The 19,681-nt window shown below is 40.1% G+C and overlaps 1 protein-coding gene and 1 pseudogene across 1 annotated transcript in view; both read right to left on the reverse strand.

Annotated features, from left to right (window-relative positions):
• Positions 1-345: 345 nt before the first annotated feature.
• STK17A (serine/threonine kinase 17a) overlaps positions 346-19,681 on the reverse strand; it is a 40,413-nt gene continuing 21,077 nt past the window's right edge. The window contains exons 4-7 of the mRNA XM_012741528.2: positions 11,749-11,875; positions 7,039-7,087; positions 6,773-6,952; positions 346-6,196 (exon numbers count right to left, since the gene is read on the reverse strand). Coding sequence (XP_012596982.1) covers positions 5,878-6,196; positions 6,773-6,952; positions 7,039-7,087; positions 11,749-11,875 — 675 coding nt within the window. The 3' untranslated portion in view covers positions 346-5,877. The remainder of the gene's footprint in view (positions 6,197-6,772; positions 6,953-7,038; positions 7,088-11,748; positions 11,876-19,681) is intronic.
• On the reverse strand, positions 7,094-9,228 carry LOC105858412 (epimerase family protein SDR39U1 pseudogene; annotated as a pseudogene).

Here is a 19,681-nt window from a genome sequence, read left to right on the forward strand (position 1 = left end):
TATGCAGAATCTCTATATTGAAAAATATAAAATTGCTGAGAAAAAGTGAAATAAATGAAAAGCCACACTATGTTTATGGATTGAAGACTCAATATTGTTAAAATGTTAAATTGATGTACAGATTTAATGAATCCTAATCAAAATCCCACAAGGCTTTTTCTGAGGGGTGGTTTGGTAAAAATTGACAAGCCAACTATAAAATTCATTTGGAAATTCCAAAGACCTGGAATAAACAAAAGAATCTTGAATAAGAAAGTTTTACCTGACATCAAGACTTACAAAGTTTTGACAAAAGGATAAACAAGTAGAATAGAACAAAAATAGATCCACAGATACATGGTTAAATGATTTTAAACAAGGGCACCAAAACAATTTAATGGGGAAAGGAAAATCTCTTTGACAAATGATGCTGGAACAACCAAACATTCGTATGAAAACCAAAGGTACTTGACCCCTACCCTACTTCATATCATATAAAAAAATTAATTCACAGTGGACCACAGACATAAACATAAAAGCCAAAACTATGATGCTCCTAAAAAAAAAAAATAAGACATCATCTCAATGGCCTTGGGGTAGGTAAAAACTTCTTAGGACACAGAAAGCATTAGCCATAAAAAAAAACCAAACTGATAAATTGGGTTTCAACAAAATTAAAACCTTCTCATCAAAATATACTCTTGAGAAAAAACAGCCAAGTCATACAGTGGGAAACAATATTTGTAACATATAAACCCGACAAAGGACTTAAATCCAGACTGTATAAAGTACTCCTATCCAATTAAAACGGACATAAAAACCATCTAACAAAAAAGTGTTCCTTATTAGTCATTATGGAACATTATGGGTACAAACTAAACCACTGAGATATACCACCTCATACCACAGGATCAAGGCTAAAATGAAAAAGATGGAAAATACCAAATATTGGCAAGGATTCTCTCATACATTATACTGGCAGGAATGGAAAATAGCACAACTATTTTGGAAAACTGTCGGGCAGTTTCTTAACCCTTTGCACTCGGATGTCGAGCGTGACTCGACACGGTGAGCATCGGTAACAGGTCTTATGTCGAGCCACACTCAACACGAAGTTTCACTGCGGGGGAAGGGAGATTTTTGTCTATTTTTCTAGTATCTTGTTTTCATTAGCATGAAAGGACAAGTAAAATGTAAATGCAGAGATGGTACACTAACTTCCAGGGGTAGATTATTATCCACTAACTTAGAGCAACGTTTAGATGGGAAGCTCCATATAATCACACCTCACCCTAACAAAAAACACAGATTGTGTTGTTTGTTCTAACAGAAAAATCAAAGGAGGAAGAAGAGAGACGGTTTATATTTGCGAAACGTGAATGTAAACCAGGTCTTCGTGTGGGTGAATGTTTCAAAAAATATCACACCATGAAAAATTAGAGATTAAAATTGCTCTTTGAATGTATCAATAATTTGAAATATAAAAAAATCCAAATAAGTTTGTATGAAAAGAAACTCCAGTTTTTTATTCTACTGCCACGCTTTGTAAAATCTGGGGTATTTAAAAAATTAAATCCCAAGTAGAATAAAGGAATCGAGAAAAAAACGACTGCAAAGAGTTAAAAAGTTAAATATACATCTGCCCTATGACCTAGCAATTCTACTCCTACCTTTTTAATCCAAAAAAATGAAAACATGTCCACAAAATTCCCTAAGAATATTTACAGCAACTTTATTTACAATAGCCCCAAAGTGAAACAGCTCAGACATCTGTTGCAGCAGTGTGTGCAGCTAGTGTCACAGCCCTTGTTACAGCTCTTACTCGTTTGACCGGGGAAAGAACAGAGCGGCACACAGAATCGGAGAACAGCCTTTATTCTTCTACAGCAGACTCAGCACACCTAGTGTTACAGCTCTCTTCATGTCTTCCTATGTTCTCCCAATGTTCTCCCCTTCCTGCCCTTCTGCCCCTGGTTTTATACCCTTGGTAGGGCTCAAGAAGCATCCAATCAATTACAAGCTTTAACATCCAATCAGCAACAGGCTTTAACATCCAGTCAACAACAAGCCTTAACATCCAACCAAAAACAGTGGGATTCAAAAATTACCCAATCAGGATCACGCAAGCAGCGTGGGCAGAAACAGGCCTCGGCAGGAGGGCCTGGGGCATTCTGGCAGGCGGGTGTCCTGGGCGGCTGGGCGCTGCGGGCCGGCCCTAGCAGCGTGCCTCTAACTGGCCACGCGCAGCACTGGCCCCCGGAGATGCGGAACTACGGGGAGGCAGCAATCAGCCACGACCCGGCACCCGACATTTTCCATATCACATCCATGAACAGACGTATAGATACATAAACTGTGGTGTATTCAAACAGTACTACGTAGCAACAAAAAGGAACCACTCACTGATCAAAGCACCAGTGTAGATGAATCTCAAAGTCATGCTGAGTAAGAGCTAGAATCCAGAGATTGTGTGCTGTGTGATTCCAGCTTCACGAATTTGAGGGTGAGGAAAACCACCCGACTCTAGGGAGTGCAGGTTAAAGGAGTATGCATTTGCCAAACCTGGTTCCATTGTATGGATTTAATCTGCATATTTCATTATATGTAAGTTATATCCTCATTCCCCCAAATAGTTGGAGATTAAGGCTTTTCGGGTTAAGATTCTTAACCTAGCTATTTTAATTCTGCAACAAATTCAAGGTACTAGGTGGTTGATGATCTTGGACAATATACACAGTACTTGGCTATTTCTATTAGTCTAATAATTCAAATCTCTAAGTGCAAGCTTAAAATGTATTTAGGATTAGTCTGCTGACACTGTGGCTAATCATCTTTCTCCCATCTAAAAGTATTTATACTGGTGTCCATGGATTGATATTATCTCTAAACATGCTTAAGCCTCTGCGGACCGAGCCACATTCCACCCCCATTACAATGTTCAGGATTATAATTCACTTCCTAACATTCTGTAAGTGATCTTTCTAACCTTTTCTCTAATAAAGTTTCTTCCAAACTGAGGTTGGTTGGAAAGGCTTAAGAGATTCTGCAATTAGCATCTGTATTTCCTCTATTAAAGGCATTTCTTTCTACTTTCCATGTGAAAACAACACAAGAAAATTCAAATACAATTTCCCAATTGATTAAAATTACTTATACATTTTATATATTTCATAAACAACTTCTCATCACACTGAAATATATTTTTGAATTTTATTATAATTAAAACTGGATTTATATGAGTTTTAATTACATTTATAACTATATGAGTAAATTGTATAGTGCTGTTTAGTCCTTCATAAATTTGGTAATAGAGAAAATGAACATTAACAGCTTTAAATAAGTATAGAGCTAGGTGACAAGTCAGTAACAGATTTTATCTGATCTAATAATGTGAAAGCTCTTCATGCTCTGTTTATACCATATAAACCAAAAAAATGAAAATATACAAGTATATTCTGAGGGGCTTCTTAAAAAAGCATCAAATAACTAAAAATTTAAGGTACAGGCCAGGCGCGGTGGCTCATGCCTGTAATCCTAGCACTCTGGGAGGCCGAAGCGGACGGATTACTCGAGGTCAGGAGTTCGAGACCAGCCTAAGCAAGAGCGAGACCCCCCCCCCCATTTCTACTACAAATAGAAAGAAATTAATTAGCTAACTAATATATATAGAAAAAATTAGCCGGGCATGGTGGCGCATGCCTGTAGTCCCAGCTACTCGGGAGGCTGAGGCAGCAGGATTGCTTGAGCCCAGGAGTTTGAGGTTGCTGTAAGCTAGGCTGACGCCATGGCACTCTAGCCTAGGCAACAAAGTGAGACTATGTCTCAAAAAAAATATATATATATATATATATATTAAGGTACAAAAGCAGCTGAGGATATGCAGCAAACTGCAAAGTAGCCAGCTAAAAGATATATTATAAAAAATCATAAGTATATTTTTAAAATATAAAGTTGGTTTTGAAAAAGTCCAAATGATTGTGCTTTTAAAACTTGACAAATCCATCTAGTACAAATACGTGTCATTCAATATTGTGTATTTTTTTTCTGGGTCACTACCCCCTATTTTTGTCAGGGAGAGATTTATACAAATTTGCTTAACACCATATTTTACTTTTTTCAAGTTACCCGAGGCCCAACATTGTGGCCATGGGTATTCATGGAAAACTGCCACCGTGGCAGAATTTCCTCTTCCCCTTTTTAGAGCTTGTTTAGAAATGCTAGTTTGCAGGAAATTATATAAATAAAACCAATTCAGTGAGAAAACGTGTAACAGTTTGAACCACCCAATGGGGTCTGAGCATTACCAGGCGCTTGGACAGGCACCCACAGCAACCTGGGTGAGATACAGACCACCGGTGTTGATGTCCAGTACATTCACACAGACTTGTGCATGTGTTCACTGCACCCACTGTAAAATGCGTGGTTAGGTGCTGTCATCTTCCTGATTTTGGCATTTGAGAAATCTTGCCCAGAAGAGTACTCTGTGTGACACCCTAATCCACCGGGAAAGGACAGGTCTGAGTTGTTCTTAAAGCAGAGCACAGGCAAGGGCGTGTGCAGGTGCACACGGCACACAGGTGACAGACAAGCTGGAGTAACACACACGTAACACACTGAGCCTAATAAAGGACAAATAAGGACTCTCAGACTTTTTATGTGAGAAGGATATTTAGTTACTTTCAGTTATACAGCATATACTTTTACATCTCTGTTTTTAAAGTAGGCCTTTCCTGTTCGCTGTGGGGGCCTAGATACAACTGCAGTGTTTAATCCTAATCAAAGTAACTCCACTGAGTATATATTAAGTCTTTTGGGGACAAAGTATCCAATGCCAAATTTGTTATGGACAAATATTTATATATATTTTGGCATTTATAACGTTTCCTAACATAGCTTGAGAGCTGCTAAGAAACTCAACGCAAGCAGAGGCTTGGTGGCAGGCATGGAAATACTTTCCATCTCCTCTACTCCGTGGCACTGTATTAACTTTGGGACAAAACCAGTATAACAGTATCTTTTCACTGACGGAAGCAACCAGTGTTGATCAGATCACACTGATACCTGCAAGTGACCAGAATTAAGTGATAAGTATGGGGGAGGGGCAAGGAAGTGGCTGTGGTGTAGCCCCTGAAAGAAGGTAGATGAATATGGTGTGATGAGGGAAATGGTTGAAAAGCTGACACTCACAACCAGAATAATTTCAGAGGTGAAAAATCACCACTTCTCTTATTAGTAACATTGAATAGAGAAAAAATTAGCCAGGGTTTTTCACTGATATGTTATAAAGCATTATACAAAAACAGAGACAAGAGAAGCCAAATCAAGTCACTATAAAGCAGTAATAAAATATAAAATAAGACATTATCAAACTATAATGAATGTTATTCTAGGTCTCAAAAATTTGGAAGATGTCTATTTAAATTAATATCTTGCCAAAAAAAACCTCCCAAAGTCAAAGTTATCAATTTTAGTAAGGGCATCAACACATATATAATGCAGATACAGATACACATATGAATAATGCAAAAGAAATTTACAGAGATGTAGTTTTGGCACTTTTACTTGGATTTTTTAAAGAAAGTGAATATAAATAATGTCTTTGCACACAAATTCTTATTCTGGAGAAACAGGATGTAGGATTAAAATGTGCAAACATTTCCCTTCTTCAAAATAACATTGAAACATATAACTGTACCTGTTTAATCTCCTGGTTGGCAACTTTATAAATCTGGCTTGATTCATCTAACTCCACAAGTTTGACAAAGTTGTTTTTGTTTGTGTAAGTGACACCTGGTTATCCACTTTCAGTACATGTACCATTTGGCCAGTGGTCCATAAATAATATTAGCATTTTCAATTCAATGTAGAAATCTTAAAAGTTCTAAAGGGAAATACTGCTCAGTAGATAAATTCTCCTGGAATTTCTTGTAGCAAAGGTTCCTCAAATTTAAATCGTTTGGAGATGGCCTTTTGCTCCATTTTCTCTTTTTCAGACTGTCTGCATTGTCCTAAAGTATATGAAGTAACTACAATTAACTCCTCTGTTACAATTGAGTCCTCAGTTTCTGGTTTGTCAGAATTAATTTCAGGCACAGAATCACCTTCTTGAAGGGCATTTGGTTCTTCTAATGCCTCTTTCACCTTGAAAGAAGGATCTTGAACACTGCTCTGTGTCAACCAGGGATGTCTTAGACATTCTTCAGCAGTGGCTCGGTCTCTGTATAAAGATACATATTTTACACTTAAGACAACACATTAGAAATTCAATTAAATTAAATTATAGCATAAGGTACTGTATTTATTGTATTACAATTTGGGAAGTATGAAGAGTTGGCAAAAATCTTATTGTGATTCCTGAATAAAGCTAGAGGGTTTGGAATTTGGGTGTAATTTCTCACAATGTTGAAAAATAATATATTAGATAAGGTATCTCTGAAAAAAACTCTCTTGAGGAACAAAGAACAGATGGAAAACATCTGCTAGGGATTAGCTATCGTTTCATTGTCAATTTATACTAATCATTATTACAAGTGCCATTCAATGCATGACATATTTGCAATAATACAATTTGCTAAATAATATTTTAATCCTGTTAAATGAGGTACAGTTCATATTTTCAAAAATATTTTCATTTTGGCCACTTTTTCTTTCAACAGATATAGTAAGCCAAGGGTCTCATCTAATATTATATCAACATATTTGCACTTTCATTTTGGTGCTTCAGTTGCAACTACTTTTGCTTGGAGCAGATTGATCAAAAACTGACAATGATCAATATTAAACTGATACTTACTCTGGTTTCTTAATTAAAAGTGTCTTAATGAAGTCAACAGCTGACTCAGATACAACATCAAATTCTTCCTCAGAGTAACTCAAATTCATCTGTGAGATGTTCAAGAATGTTTCTTGTTTATTATTGCCTAAGAAAGGCGATATTCCTGTAAGCATGACATATGTTAACACGCCAATGCTCCTAAAACAAAAGAAAGTGTAAGAAAAATTAGCACCATTCTCATTTCTTGAAACTAATTTAATAAATTTTTCATTAATAACACTTACCACATATCCGTTGCCATGCTGATAGGATCATAACTAAGAATTTCAGGAGCTAGGATCAAAAACAGGAGAAAACATTTAGTTTTGGGGAAAAATGAATTAACATTATAAATACAAATTCATAACTAGACATTTATAATTAATGTGTTTACTTTTCATACCTCCAACCTCCATTGTTGATCCCTAGTATTTAAAAAATATGTGAAGGAATAAACACTGCAATTTCTGACAGCTTGGTCTTCTCACACCCTCTAACTAATCAAGCATCTATCAGAAGGCAGCTTTTAAATCTTTCTCACCTATCCCATCTCTGCTTCCCTGATGCCCATCCTACCCATGATCTGTTCTTTATGTTGCAGTCAGAGGGAGTTTCTAAAACAACCACTCATTTAGAGTCAGTCAACAAGGTTAAAAACAACCAAAAACTGGGCATGCTCAGATGACATGCATCACAGACAAATGCATCTAGAGTTGAGAAAAATAATATGCTTTGATATAAACTGAAGTGCTGTCACACAGAAACACAATGGAAAGACATCTCCAACATGTAAGGAGTCAGGAGCAATATAAAAACTCTCCCTGAAGAGAAAAAAATCTCTCACAATCCAGACAACCAAAGATGATTTTTTTTCCAAAATTACACAAATGGGAGGATAAACTATGAAAAGGCAGGCAATAAGGTGCTGAATCCCTGGGAAAACAGACCAAAGACTAAAACAACTGTGGTAATTACGATTAAAAAAGGAATGAAAATATTCTAATTCTAGGAAAGAACACTCAAAGTCACATACCCATTGCTTTTTTTTTAGCGAGATAATTCATCTTTATTGCCTAAACTGCAGAGTGTTCTCTGCACAGCAGAGAGGAGAAGTGGGGCAGCAACAGACTTGTAGAGAGACAAGCTTGGAAATTCTTTCACAAGTCAAAGAGGTTAAGGCCCCGACCCAGTGAGATTACAGCCTTGAAACTGTGGACAGTCTGTCAGCTAAATAAGATGGAGCAACAGGACGACAGGAAGGAGGAATCCCTAAGAACCATATGGCTTCGGAGCTCAGGAGAGAAGCGGCTGCACCTGGACAGTGTCTAACCAGGAAGCCTCTGCAGAGGGACAGGACTCGGGCCTCGCCATGCACTTCCCTACTTAGGCTATGTCTTCCTTCCAGGCAGCCCCAGCTCTGGGAAGGAATGCTGGTATCCCGCGGCCAGCGTCTGCTGTGGGATCACCTTCTGGCCCTGCAGCAGCAGGATGGCATGCTGTCGCCCAAAGACAGCTTGCACCACAACACTGGGAAGAGGGAGGAAGGCTGGGCGGCCCAGAGCAGCACCGAAGGCCTGGGCAAACACAGCACTGGTGGTGGAGGCTGGAGCCACTCTGTTCGGGACCCCTGCACGTGGTTTGCTTGAAGGGCATGGATCAGAATTCCCACCAGGTCTTTGATCTGAGTCCAGGGGAAGAATTGGTGGCCTGGGTCAATAGTGCCTCTCAGGCCCAGGCAGAAGGGCAGCAGCATATGGCCGATGGCACCACCCCCACGGCCTAGCGACCCGCAGTGCACCACCACCTGCTGTGTAGAATCTCCAGGAAGCCTGGCTGCAGCTTCTCATCTGGCTATGAAGTTGGAGAAAAAGTCAAAATCCACTTCTGGGCTGTCCTCATCATACTCTGCTGTAAGGCTGGGCTGGTAGTAAGACCTGTGACTAAGATCCAGGCCTGGAGGGGTTGTGGGGCCTTGGTGATGGCTTTAGCTAGTATCTGGGTGGTCTCCAGGCAGCTGTTGAGAACCTCCTTTTGGAAGGCTTCATTCCACATGATCCAGCCTGGCCCAGGCTGTCAGGAGACCAGCGTCACTTCGTGGCCCCTGGCTTTCAGCAGCTGGGTTAGGGCTGGCCCAGTGAAGTTCATCCTGTCACCCACCTCCTGTGTGACTGCCACTTATCCATTACTAATTTGGGACAACCCCCCACAGAATATAAGAGAGGAAGAAGAGGTTGGGAAGGCAAGGCCAGGTATGCTAATCTGAATTTTTATTTCTGAAATGGTTGAGCTGAGAAACAGAGGTTGTGAATATTATTATTATTATTATTTTTTGAGACAGAGTCTCGCTTTGTTGCCCAGGCTAGAGTGAGTGCCATGGCGTCAGCCTAGCTCACAGCAACCTCAAACTCCTGGGCTCAAGCAATCCTGCTGCCTCAGCCTCCCGAGTAGCTGGGACTACAGGCATTTGCCACCATGCCTGGCTAATTTTTTCTATATATATTAATTGTCCAATTAATTTCTTTCTATTTATAGTAGAGACGGTGTCTCGCTCTTGCTCAGTCTGGTTTCGAACTCCTGACCTCGAGCAGGCCGCACTCCTTGGCCTCCCAGAGTGCTAGGATTACAGGTGTGAGCCACTGCGCCCGGCCATTATTTTAAAACTTCAAAAGACGTGACTAGGAAGTTAAAATTGAAATGCATAGCACCCAAATTACTGGAGGAGGGAATAATAGAGACTGTACAGCAAGATTATGGGAAGAAGAATGTAGAAATAACAGTAGCTTACTTTTTTGAGTGCTTAGTATTTGCTGATTTAAGAGCATTATACAGCGAATCCAGTGTGATTCTTACCATTCCCTGTTTGGTTGGTACTGTTACTGGCCCCATTTTATGGACAGGAGTCTGGAGCATAAAGAGATTTAAGGGCCAGGTCTCATAGATGGCAAATCCAGAGCCGAATTCGCACCTGGTCTCTCTGTATGTAAAATGATGATGTGAGGCATAAACTCACCTATTAAAAGGTGAGTCAGGAAAAGGAAAAGTCCCTTTGTGTTTCTGTATCATATACTTCTGAATTATTTTTAGTTTTGGATCAACTTGTATTTCTTTCATAATGAAGAAGATAGTTCTGTTTTGGGGGCGAGAGGCTCTTGGTAGAAAATTTAGAATTTACCAAAGAACAAAAAGCATTAAAACACACAAAAACCCCACACTCATTAATATTTTTATATTTCAGCTCAGAGCCCTTCATTCTACAGTCTTCTGTATTCTACCTTACAATGCTACCCATTAAAAATTGGCTAAAATATTTGGGCTGCTGCTTTCCCTAAAGAAATACTATTGGCCGGGCGCGGTGGCTCACGCCTGTAATCCTAGCTCTCTGGGAGGCCGAGGTGGGCGGATTGCTCGAGGTCAGGAGTTCGAAACCAGCCTGAGCAAGAGCGAGACCCCGTCTCTACTATAAATAGAAAGAAATTAATTGGCCAAATAATATATATAGAAAAAATTAGCCGGGCATGGTGGCGCATGCCTGTAGTCCCAGCTACTTGGGAGGCTGAGGCAGAAGGATTGCTTGAGCCCAGGAGTTTGAGGTTGCTGTGAGCTAGGCTGATGCCACGGCACTCATACTAGCCTAGGCAACAAAGCGAGACTCTGTCTCAAAAAAAAAAAAAAAAAAAAAAGAAATACTATTAAGTCACATTCCTGAAACTTACTTAGTGGTCATAATGCTTATCAGTCAGCATATTGAAAATGAAGTATTTCCAGTCCATAAAAACCCCCAAAGTTTTGAAGGTTGTTTCTCTGCCTGTGGTGTCTTTTACTACCCAATTAAGGATCCGTTTTAAATTGCAGGCACTTTAAAACTATGAATTATTTTTTGTACTATCAGTGCCACACAGCTTTAATCCAACCCTATCGGCCCTCCTGTCTTTCTGTGTCGTCTGGAAAGCTCTTCTCTTATAAACCCCCAATATCTCAGTGCTTCGAGGATTCCTCCTTTCACCCCCTTCTCTGAAAGGGGCCTGCTCTCGCGACGCCCATCCCAGCCTGCCTGCGCACTCACACCTCTACTCTCAGGCAAAGAGGCTCTCCTCGGGCCCAGGCCACAGCCTCCTCTACTCCTGGCCATGCTGCTGTCATCTATGACACGACACCTGTCCTCCTCCTCTCCTGAGACCGCCACCAGCCCTGGCAACGTCCAGATGTCCATGACCCAGACAGCCCAGCATCACAGCTTCTTGCCCTTCTGGTCTAACAAACTGCCTTTCCAGAGCTATATCCAAGGCCTCATAATTATAAGGAGCTGTTCCACCACTGAAATTTTAAATGTTAATATTCTAATCTCTGGTCAAAACTTCTAAATTATTCTATGGCCTTATTCTACTATAGATGCCTATTTAAAAAAATCCTTCAAACTCCTATTTTTCTTCATCTATCAAAAAAAGTCATAGTTGACTTCTTTTGCTACCCAGCCTAGACCCACGGTGCATCACTTTAGCTGCTATCTTGCTGCTCCCTTCAGTGTTTAAGTTCCTTTTTCTTTCCACTGGAAGCATTCAACCTTGCACAGCTCTAACCAAATGCCTTCTCTGCTCCACACTTCTGTGGAACCCCAGACTTGGCAATTCCTTTACCAATGTTTATCAACAGGAACATCCTTAATGGTTCTTACTTGTTAAATATCCTCCCACTCTCAGATAAGTTAATATCCTACTTGTTAAGAAAATACTTTCCTTTCAAAGTCTTTTAGACTTGCAGGGAAGGGATCACCAATTTGGTACCTTACTTTTGAAAGTTTTCCACTTTTAAATTTAATCCAAAGGAATGCATCTCTGATGGCAGAATTTCAAAATAGCAGATGGCTGACCCCACTATGAATCGTGCCACGTGTTAGTTCCCTAACGAAGGTGATGCCTGACCCCACACAAAACCATCCCACTCTCATGAACACTCACCCACATATTCAGGAGTACCCATAATTTCTCGGAGCTCTTCACTGTTCTTCATTATTCTTGAAAGGCCAAAATCAACGATCTTAATGTCACCCAATGGAGATTCACTTGTCAGCAGGATATTCTGAGGCTAAAAAATAACATCCCTCAAATCAACAAAACCATGATCAAGTACATAAAACATGTAGCTCATAAAACATAAATTTCACCTGTGAAATTGGGACTGAGGAATTTAACAGTAAACAGTAATTTGTTAAAGAAATGTATTTTCAACCTCTTCCCCTATATTGGCTTTTCCTCAGCATATAAAAATGCTTCTATCCCTATCCTAAAAACAAAACAAACCACTTATAGAAACTATCCTCCATGACCCCGAATCTCTTTCTAGCCAGCATACTCACTCCCTGCTATTCCCACAAAGCTTGATTTCTTTAAAGTATGGTCCAATACAATCGGTATCATTTCCCAATCCAGTTAAATCTGTTCTGCTCCTCTTTGAGGTCACAATAACTTTAACAACCTAAGACCCACCAAAGCCCCCAGATGCCTTTCAGGCACTATTATGCATGCTACGGTTTCTGTGTAGCATTGCGCACTGATGAACATCCTTATGTTGTTGAAATTCCTTCCTTCATTTACTCCCTCTTGGATCTCTTCCTTCCTCTATAGATCCCTATTTTCTTGATTTTTTTCTTTTGTCCTTCTTTTAAATATTGGTGTTGTTCAGGATTTCTTGCTGCCTGGCCTTTCTCTTCTACCACTCTGCATTTTACTTTTTGTGCTCTGTTTCCTAAATTTTCCATCATTTCTCATACCTAGTGATCAGTCATATCAATTCCACTTCCTAAATCTCCAATCCAAGATCAGATGAGATTGGGCATGTTCATGGTGGCATGGCCGCAGACTCCATTTCCTAATTCTCAAAATCCCCACTGCTTAAAGTTTGGACTTTCATTATTTCTTACCCAGACTACTACACTAGCCTCTTGTCTATAGTTTCTCCCATGTTCAACCCACCCTCCACTGTATAATATAATACTCTTCCCAGAACAAGTCTGACCATGTACTCAACTTACGGTTGTCTTGTTATTGCTCATTCCCAACATACACTCTCAAAAGGGGCTGGGGTGTGGGCTCGAGATGGACATGGTTATGGGCGAGGGCTACCCAAAGCCACAGAACCAACCAGGTTCACATCCCTGGAGTCATTTTTGCCCAGTGGAAAATAACCTGAGACACTTTTGTATAAAAAAGCAAGCTTAACACAACTTGGATGTCTCAAAATATATATATAAAAAAAAAAAAAGCAAGCTGATATACTATGGACTAGAATATAAAATTCATTAGAATCTTTAAAATATGGGATTTATAGTAAAATATGAAAGAAAAGTTTGTGTTTGCTTCAGAAATGGTCTGCACTTACTGTTTGCTGCCATAAAGAATCTATCCAATAATAAACTGAGAAGTATTGGTACCAATAAATTACAAAAACCTCCCTGCAGCACTCGGAGTGTTTTATGCTCCCCTGCCTCATTTTCAAGATTAATCTCCTGTCACTATTCCACTAGGCAGTCTGTGTTCCCAATCAAACAGTCTGTGATCCTTAAACAAGACAGACACTCTCACGTTTCATGTCTCTGCACATGCATTGCCTTTGCCAGGAAGCCCTCTCCCCTTCTCTCCCTGACAGATGTGTTTTCATCACTCATCCCATGCTGGGTGGGTCTCAAAGCCCCAATTCCTCTGGGAAGGCCTCCCTGGCCTCCCTCCTGCCTTCTGGAAGGGCTTGATGGCTGACCCCGCTCTGTGCCACAGCATCCTGTACACAGCAAACGTAACCTGCTGCTTTGTTAACTTTATTTTCCTGTCTCCTCCATCACTCTTGTCCCCTAGAGAAGCAGTCTCCAACCTTTTTGGCACTAGGGACCAGTTTCATGGAAGACAGTTTTCCCACAGATGGGGAGTGGGGGGATTGCGAGTGATAGGGAACGGCTGTAAATGCAGATGAAGCTTCGCTGGCTTGCCCACTGCCCACTTCCTACTGCGTGGCCTGGTTCCCAATGGGCCTGGGAACCCAGACAGACGGGTCCTGGTCTGCGACTCTGGGGTTAGGGACTGCAGGCCTATAGGTATAAATGAATGTTCCCATTTCCTCTCCTTCCATTCATATTCTACTACCACTCCATGTGACTTCTGTCCTCTCATTCCACAAGTCACAAAATCCAGGGGCAGGAGTGGGTGTGGGCAGGACAGTGAGGGAAGTGCAGGCATCACAGGCTCCATAGGCCGTTCTAGGGGAAACGGCAGATGGGGACCACATCTTCTTTGTTAAATAGCTTCTGGCTACTTCTTCAGGAAAAAACCAATGCAGCACCATGATTATAAGTCCCCAGACATTTCAAGGTGATTTTAGTTTTAGTAGATTAGTAAAATACTATAGTACAAACTGTCAATTATTCAGGCAAATTCAGTGTTTGGCTAAGTGATACACTTTCATAATTAAACCTGTTTTGTCCTTTCTAGTACATATAAAATGTCAAGTGAAATACTGTTAAGGGTAAATCTTCTCCCAATCTTCTTGTGATTCACTTGTGATTAGTAAGCATGCACATTCTGTGAATGGCCTTAAATACCATTTGTTCCCTTAAAATAGTTTAAATGTTTTCCCTTTATATTTTGTTTATACCTTATATTCCTTGAGAAATGCTTTCTTTGGTTGCTATTCAAAAGCTAACTGTGGTTTGGTGGTAAGGTCAATCCTAAATTAGTGTGATCAAATTATTAAAATTTTATTGATTAGAACTCTAGGCCTAGTTACATGCATCTAAGATATACAGTGAGAGACTTTTTGAAAATGAAGTCAGAAAGTTGAAAGAAAGGACTTTGCATGGTGGCTCACACCTGTAATCCTAGCACTTTGGGAGGCCAAGGTGGGAGGACTGTTTGAGAACAGGAGTTCAAGACCAGCCTCATCTCTGCCTCCCTCAAAAAAAAAAAAAAAAAATTAGCTGGGCATGGCGGTACATGCCTGCAGTCCCAACTTCTTGGGGGGCTGGGGCAGGAGGATCACTTGAATCCAGGAGTTTGGGGTTGCTGTGAGCTATGATCATGCCAATGCACTCCAGCCTGGGTGACAGAGTGAGATCTTCTTTCAGAAAAAAAAAAAAAAAAGTTGAAAGAAAGGTTGCTAGAAAAAACACTTTTCTCATAAAATCATGAAATTTCAGTTAATATAGATTATGTGCCCCTTACCCCTTTAAATAAAAGTATAGTTATAGGACCATAATCTCTATCAGTTCTTTGATGGTGAAATATACCTACTTCCTGGTAGGTATACTTCCTGGTAGGTATAGGTAAGCTGAAATGTCCTGAAAACAAAGATAAATACCTCAGCGTTTACAATTGAGTTAAACCTTCTTTCTAGGGAATCCAGTTCATGATAAAGTTATGGCACACAATACCCACTTCTATGTAAAATGCATGAATCCTGGGTGGTAGGGGAGAGAAAGCAGCATGGCCAGTCAACAAAGAGGCAACAACAGTGAAATAAACAGGAAACCTGCAGACAGTTCTCAAATAGACAATGGCTGTAGGGAAGTCTTTCTGAAGTCTTACTTCCCTGCTTTGTGGGGAATCCTTTCATCTGTCTTGGTATCTTCATCTGTGTATATAATCCATTTAACATTTACTGAACAATCACCACTGGATAAGACGCAGTGGCTAAGATCATTGTAAAGTTAAGTGTAACCTGCTCAATAAAGCTTAAGGTATCATGGACGTTTTAAAACACATTCTATCAGGCAATAAAAGTTCTAGTAAATTAACTTTGTAATATTAAAACCCAGATTGGAGTAGAGAGATAAGTTACTAATCCTGTCTAAATTAATTTGGGGGACTGTTTAGAAATGTGTTTATGTTACCCCTGCTTTCAAGTAATACTGATGCTTAAATTACCAGTGATTCAATTTAAATCTCAAGTGGAAAGTCCCAGCTCCTAGTCTACTTTTTACTTTAAGTATAACAGGATGGAAAAGTTAATGATAGAATACCTACTACAGCTGTCCCTCAGCATGTTGGGGGCTGGTTCTAGGACCACCCCCATACCAAAATCCATGGATGCTCAAGTCCCTTATATAAGATGATGTAGTATTTGCTTATAACCTATGCACATCCTCCCATATACTTTAATTATCTCTAGATTATTTATAATGTCTAATACAATGCCTACATGTCACTTCATTTGCATGGATTCAATGTAGTGCTGGCATAGGATAAATTACAGTTTTGCTTTTTTGGAACCTTGTGGAATTTTTCCCCCGACTATTTTCAATCCGAGCTTGGTTAAATCCACGGCTGCAGAACCCACGGATACAGAGGGCCAACTGCACTAGGATTGCTAAAAAACTGAACCAGGAGAAGACTATTCGAGGAAAAAAGAACAATGGATTTTAAGACTGGACTTTTCTGTGCTATTTCTTGTCAATCCTCCCAATTGAAGTAAAAGGTGGCCACTTTGCTGAACGACTAATTCACCAAATTATTGAGATTGTTTTGGAACTTTCAGTTTTGTTATGACTTTGCCAGAGTTGTTGTTTTTCAGATTGTCAGTCCTGCAGCATTTCATATGTCAAAACTATGTTAATCATAGTTTGTCTTTTTTGTTTTTGTGGATTTATGGACTTATACTTTTGTGGACTCCTAAGTCTGCATCTGCTACTCCTCAAAGAATTTTCTGAGCTCAATCTAAGGTACTTGGCTAAGAGTTTTCAGTGAATTAATCTTCCATCAAACTGATCATTTGAGGTCTACACGGAATCCAAATAGTATATTTCCCATAGTGTCAACCGTCTCTTTAATGAAAGCAACTATAATTGTTACTCTAACTTCTAACTAACTTCCACCTCTGGGACAGGAATTTCTCATTTTAACCAGAATGGAGACTAAATAGCCTAATAGCTCAAAATTACCATATATAGCAGGATCATCAATCTTCACAGAATTAAAACATAATATTTTTAGTTTTGAAGCAGTGTGGGAAAATAATCTTTTTTTTTTTTTATAGCTTAGTCTTTCAAGCTTTTCTAGGGATGGAGAGTCAACATATAAGCATAAATTCTGACTGGACAGATGGCTGTTGAAGGTATACAACCTCCTCCCCATCCCCTCCCTCCAGCAGTTCACTTAGAGACACACAGGGAGGAGTGTGAGGGTGGAGGAAGGGCTGAGAACTCTTCCCATCACCTTGATTTCTAGTTCCTCTGGGGCTAGGAGATATGGGGAGTACAGTTTCCCACATCCAAGGCCCATGATCATTATCATCAAGGTCTCGATTAAATCTGGAAAGAATTCTATACCAAGTGTACTGGAGAGAAAGGAGAATGATTTATACTGAATGTATTGGGAGAAAGGGATATAATTTCCTTGTGTAAATACACAGTTAGACCTGGTATTCAAGAACTTAATATTCACCTTTGACTGCTTTCAAGTAACATCAAAGATACATGACACATGGTGTTGGCAGCCTGTCTGACTTGCTACTTAATTAGTTCTTGAATAATGGCCATAGGTTGAGCTGTCATAAATTGAAAGCTCATTTCCTACAGGTGCAATGTTATTTAAATTGGGGTTCTGTTCCTGGAAGTCCTTTTTATATTATACAAGTAGTAAAGCATAAAACATAAAAAATAAAAGAAATATATGGTTTTATAGAGCTAAGAGTATAAACTGAAATATGAAAAAAGCTACAGCATAGATAAACATTTCTTTTGGGAATTCTTCTGCATGGCTGATACTAACTGAGGATTCTCAAAGTAGGGGTCCACTGAAGTCTGGACTGCAGAGACCATCTCTTCCTGGTAAATGTTCCTGTGGGAAGCACCAGTGAAAATTTCTTGGAGCAAGCATCTTTGAACTTCTAATGCACGTGACACACTAAAGGGGAAAAGCGAAGCCCCAGTTCCCCCACTCAAGCTATGAAAAGTTTTTTTTTTTGAGACAGAGTCTCATTTTGTTGCCCAGGCTAGAGTGAGTGCCATGGCGTCAGCCTGGCTCACAGCAACCTCAAACTCATGGGCTCAAGCAATCCTGCTGACTCAGCCTCCTGAGTAGCTGGGACTACAGGCATGCGCCACCATGCCCGGCTAATTTTATATATATATATATTAGTTGGCCAATTAATTTCTTTCTATTTATAGTAGAAATGGGGTCTCGCTCTTGCTCAGGCTGGTTTCGAACTCCTGACCTTGAGCAATCTGCCAGCCTCACCCTCCCAGAGTGCTAGGATTACAGATGTGAGCCACCGCGCCCGGCCTCAAGCTATGAAAAGTTTTAAGCAAGTGCTCTTCAGTGTTAACATTAACACTTCAGCATTAACATCTGGGGACACATGTGGGTACGCATGTGTCTACACACGCTTCAAAAATTGTCACTGTAACTATCGTAGGGCTACTGCACTGTGACTGTTCATTTTAGCCACAGTATTAAAAAATTATCTTTGAGAAAAGATAAACTGTTAACCAAATGAATTTAAATTGGCATATTTCAGAAAAGAACAAGAAGTCTTCCAAATTGCTTTCTTTCCTGTAAAATAAAAATCAAAGTTTCAGGGCCACCCCCCACCTGCTTATGCAAAAGAGAAAAGTAAAAGCCTCAGGCACCAGTGAAGAGCTGGCCCCAGAGATCCTTCCTTAAGGAAATTTCTTGCTAACCTCCCATAAAACAAAGACATGCAAATTATAACTATGTTTAGCACCTAAAACTAAAGCCTGTGTCCACACTAATAATGAATCACAAGTTTATCTTACAGGTAACAGAATTAGAAACACACAGACTCAGATATTCTTTCACCCACCCAGGGACATCTACATAATAGATGTTTCCTTCACTCCCGTACTTTATGTAAAATGTAGATTTCCTGGAAATCTACATTTCCAGTCACAAGAACGTGACTACTATAATATGCTGAAGGTTCCAACTTCCCCTTTGGACAAACAGCCACAGCTTATCTGCGGTTTGTGTTTTTCCCAGGTGTATCCTCAAAATATTGGCTTAATAAACCTCCATGGACTAAGATTTTTGCCTCAGTTATTTGCTTGGGTTGACATTCCCCTGTGTTTTCTGTAGGAAACCAGTATTTAAAGAGATACCTATTATCCTTCCACCTGATTTCAAATGGGACATTATCAAATTTGCTTTAGAAGTCAACCTCCAGATGACACCAACGGTACACTCTTGAGAGTGTTCCTTCATGCAGTAAAAATGAAGCCCTGTTAGGTAAGTATGTTATATATATTATATATAAAAGGAGTTATGGAATGTGCCATATAGCATTTGTTCTCAAAGTGTCGCCTGGACTCAAAGTTTCAGCATCGCCCCACCCTACCCTGAATCAGAAATTCTAGGGTGAGGCTAGCGATTTGTTTTAGCAAGCCCTCCCTGGTGACTCAGTGCATGTCAGAGTCGGGAACCACTGCCATAAAGCACCTGCTTTCTGCTACAGGGCGCAGAGGTCAAGATAGATCAGTACATGACTGTGGAGTATGATGAGGCTGCAGTCCAGGACAGGAAAGATTTTTTGGGGGGGGTCAAGGAGCTTTAGCCTCAGGTTACCTTCCTTTCTAACCCCACTTCCTCTGGCCCATGAGGCTATCTCTGTAAGTGGCATAAACACAAGGAACTAGTGTCACTGTGGTATGTTCTATGTATAAGGACAGTTTCATTTTCCCCCAGTCACACCTGGACTTGGTGTGAAAGTAACCCGCAGGAAGCCAACATGGATCCTAAACTTTTCTACCACAGATGCCTGAAGAATATACTAAGAATACTCAAAGGACTTGTTTTCTGTCAAGATCCTGAGCACCCATTCTCTGTTCTTTCAGAAACAGAAGCAGCTTGAGAATCCGCTCCTTCCCCATTCTCAGTCCTGTGAAAGTTGGGA

This window comes from Microcebus murinus, chromosome 9 (genome assembly GCF_040939455.1).
Source record: "Microcebus murinus isolate Inina chromosome 9, M.murinus_Inina_mat1.0, whole genome shotgun sequence".
Lineage (NCBI taxonomy): Eukaryota > Metazoa > Chordata > Mammalia > Primates > Cheirogaleidae > Microcebus > Microcebus murinus.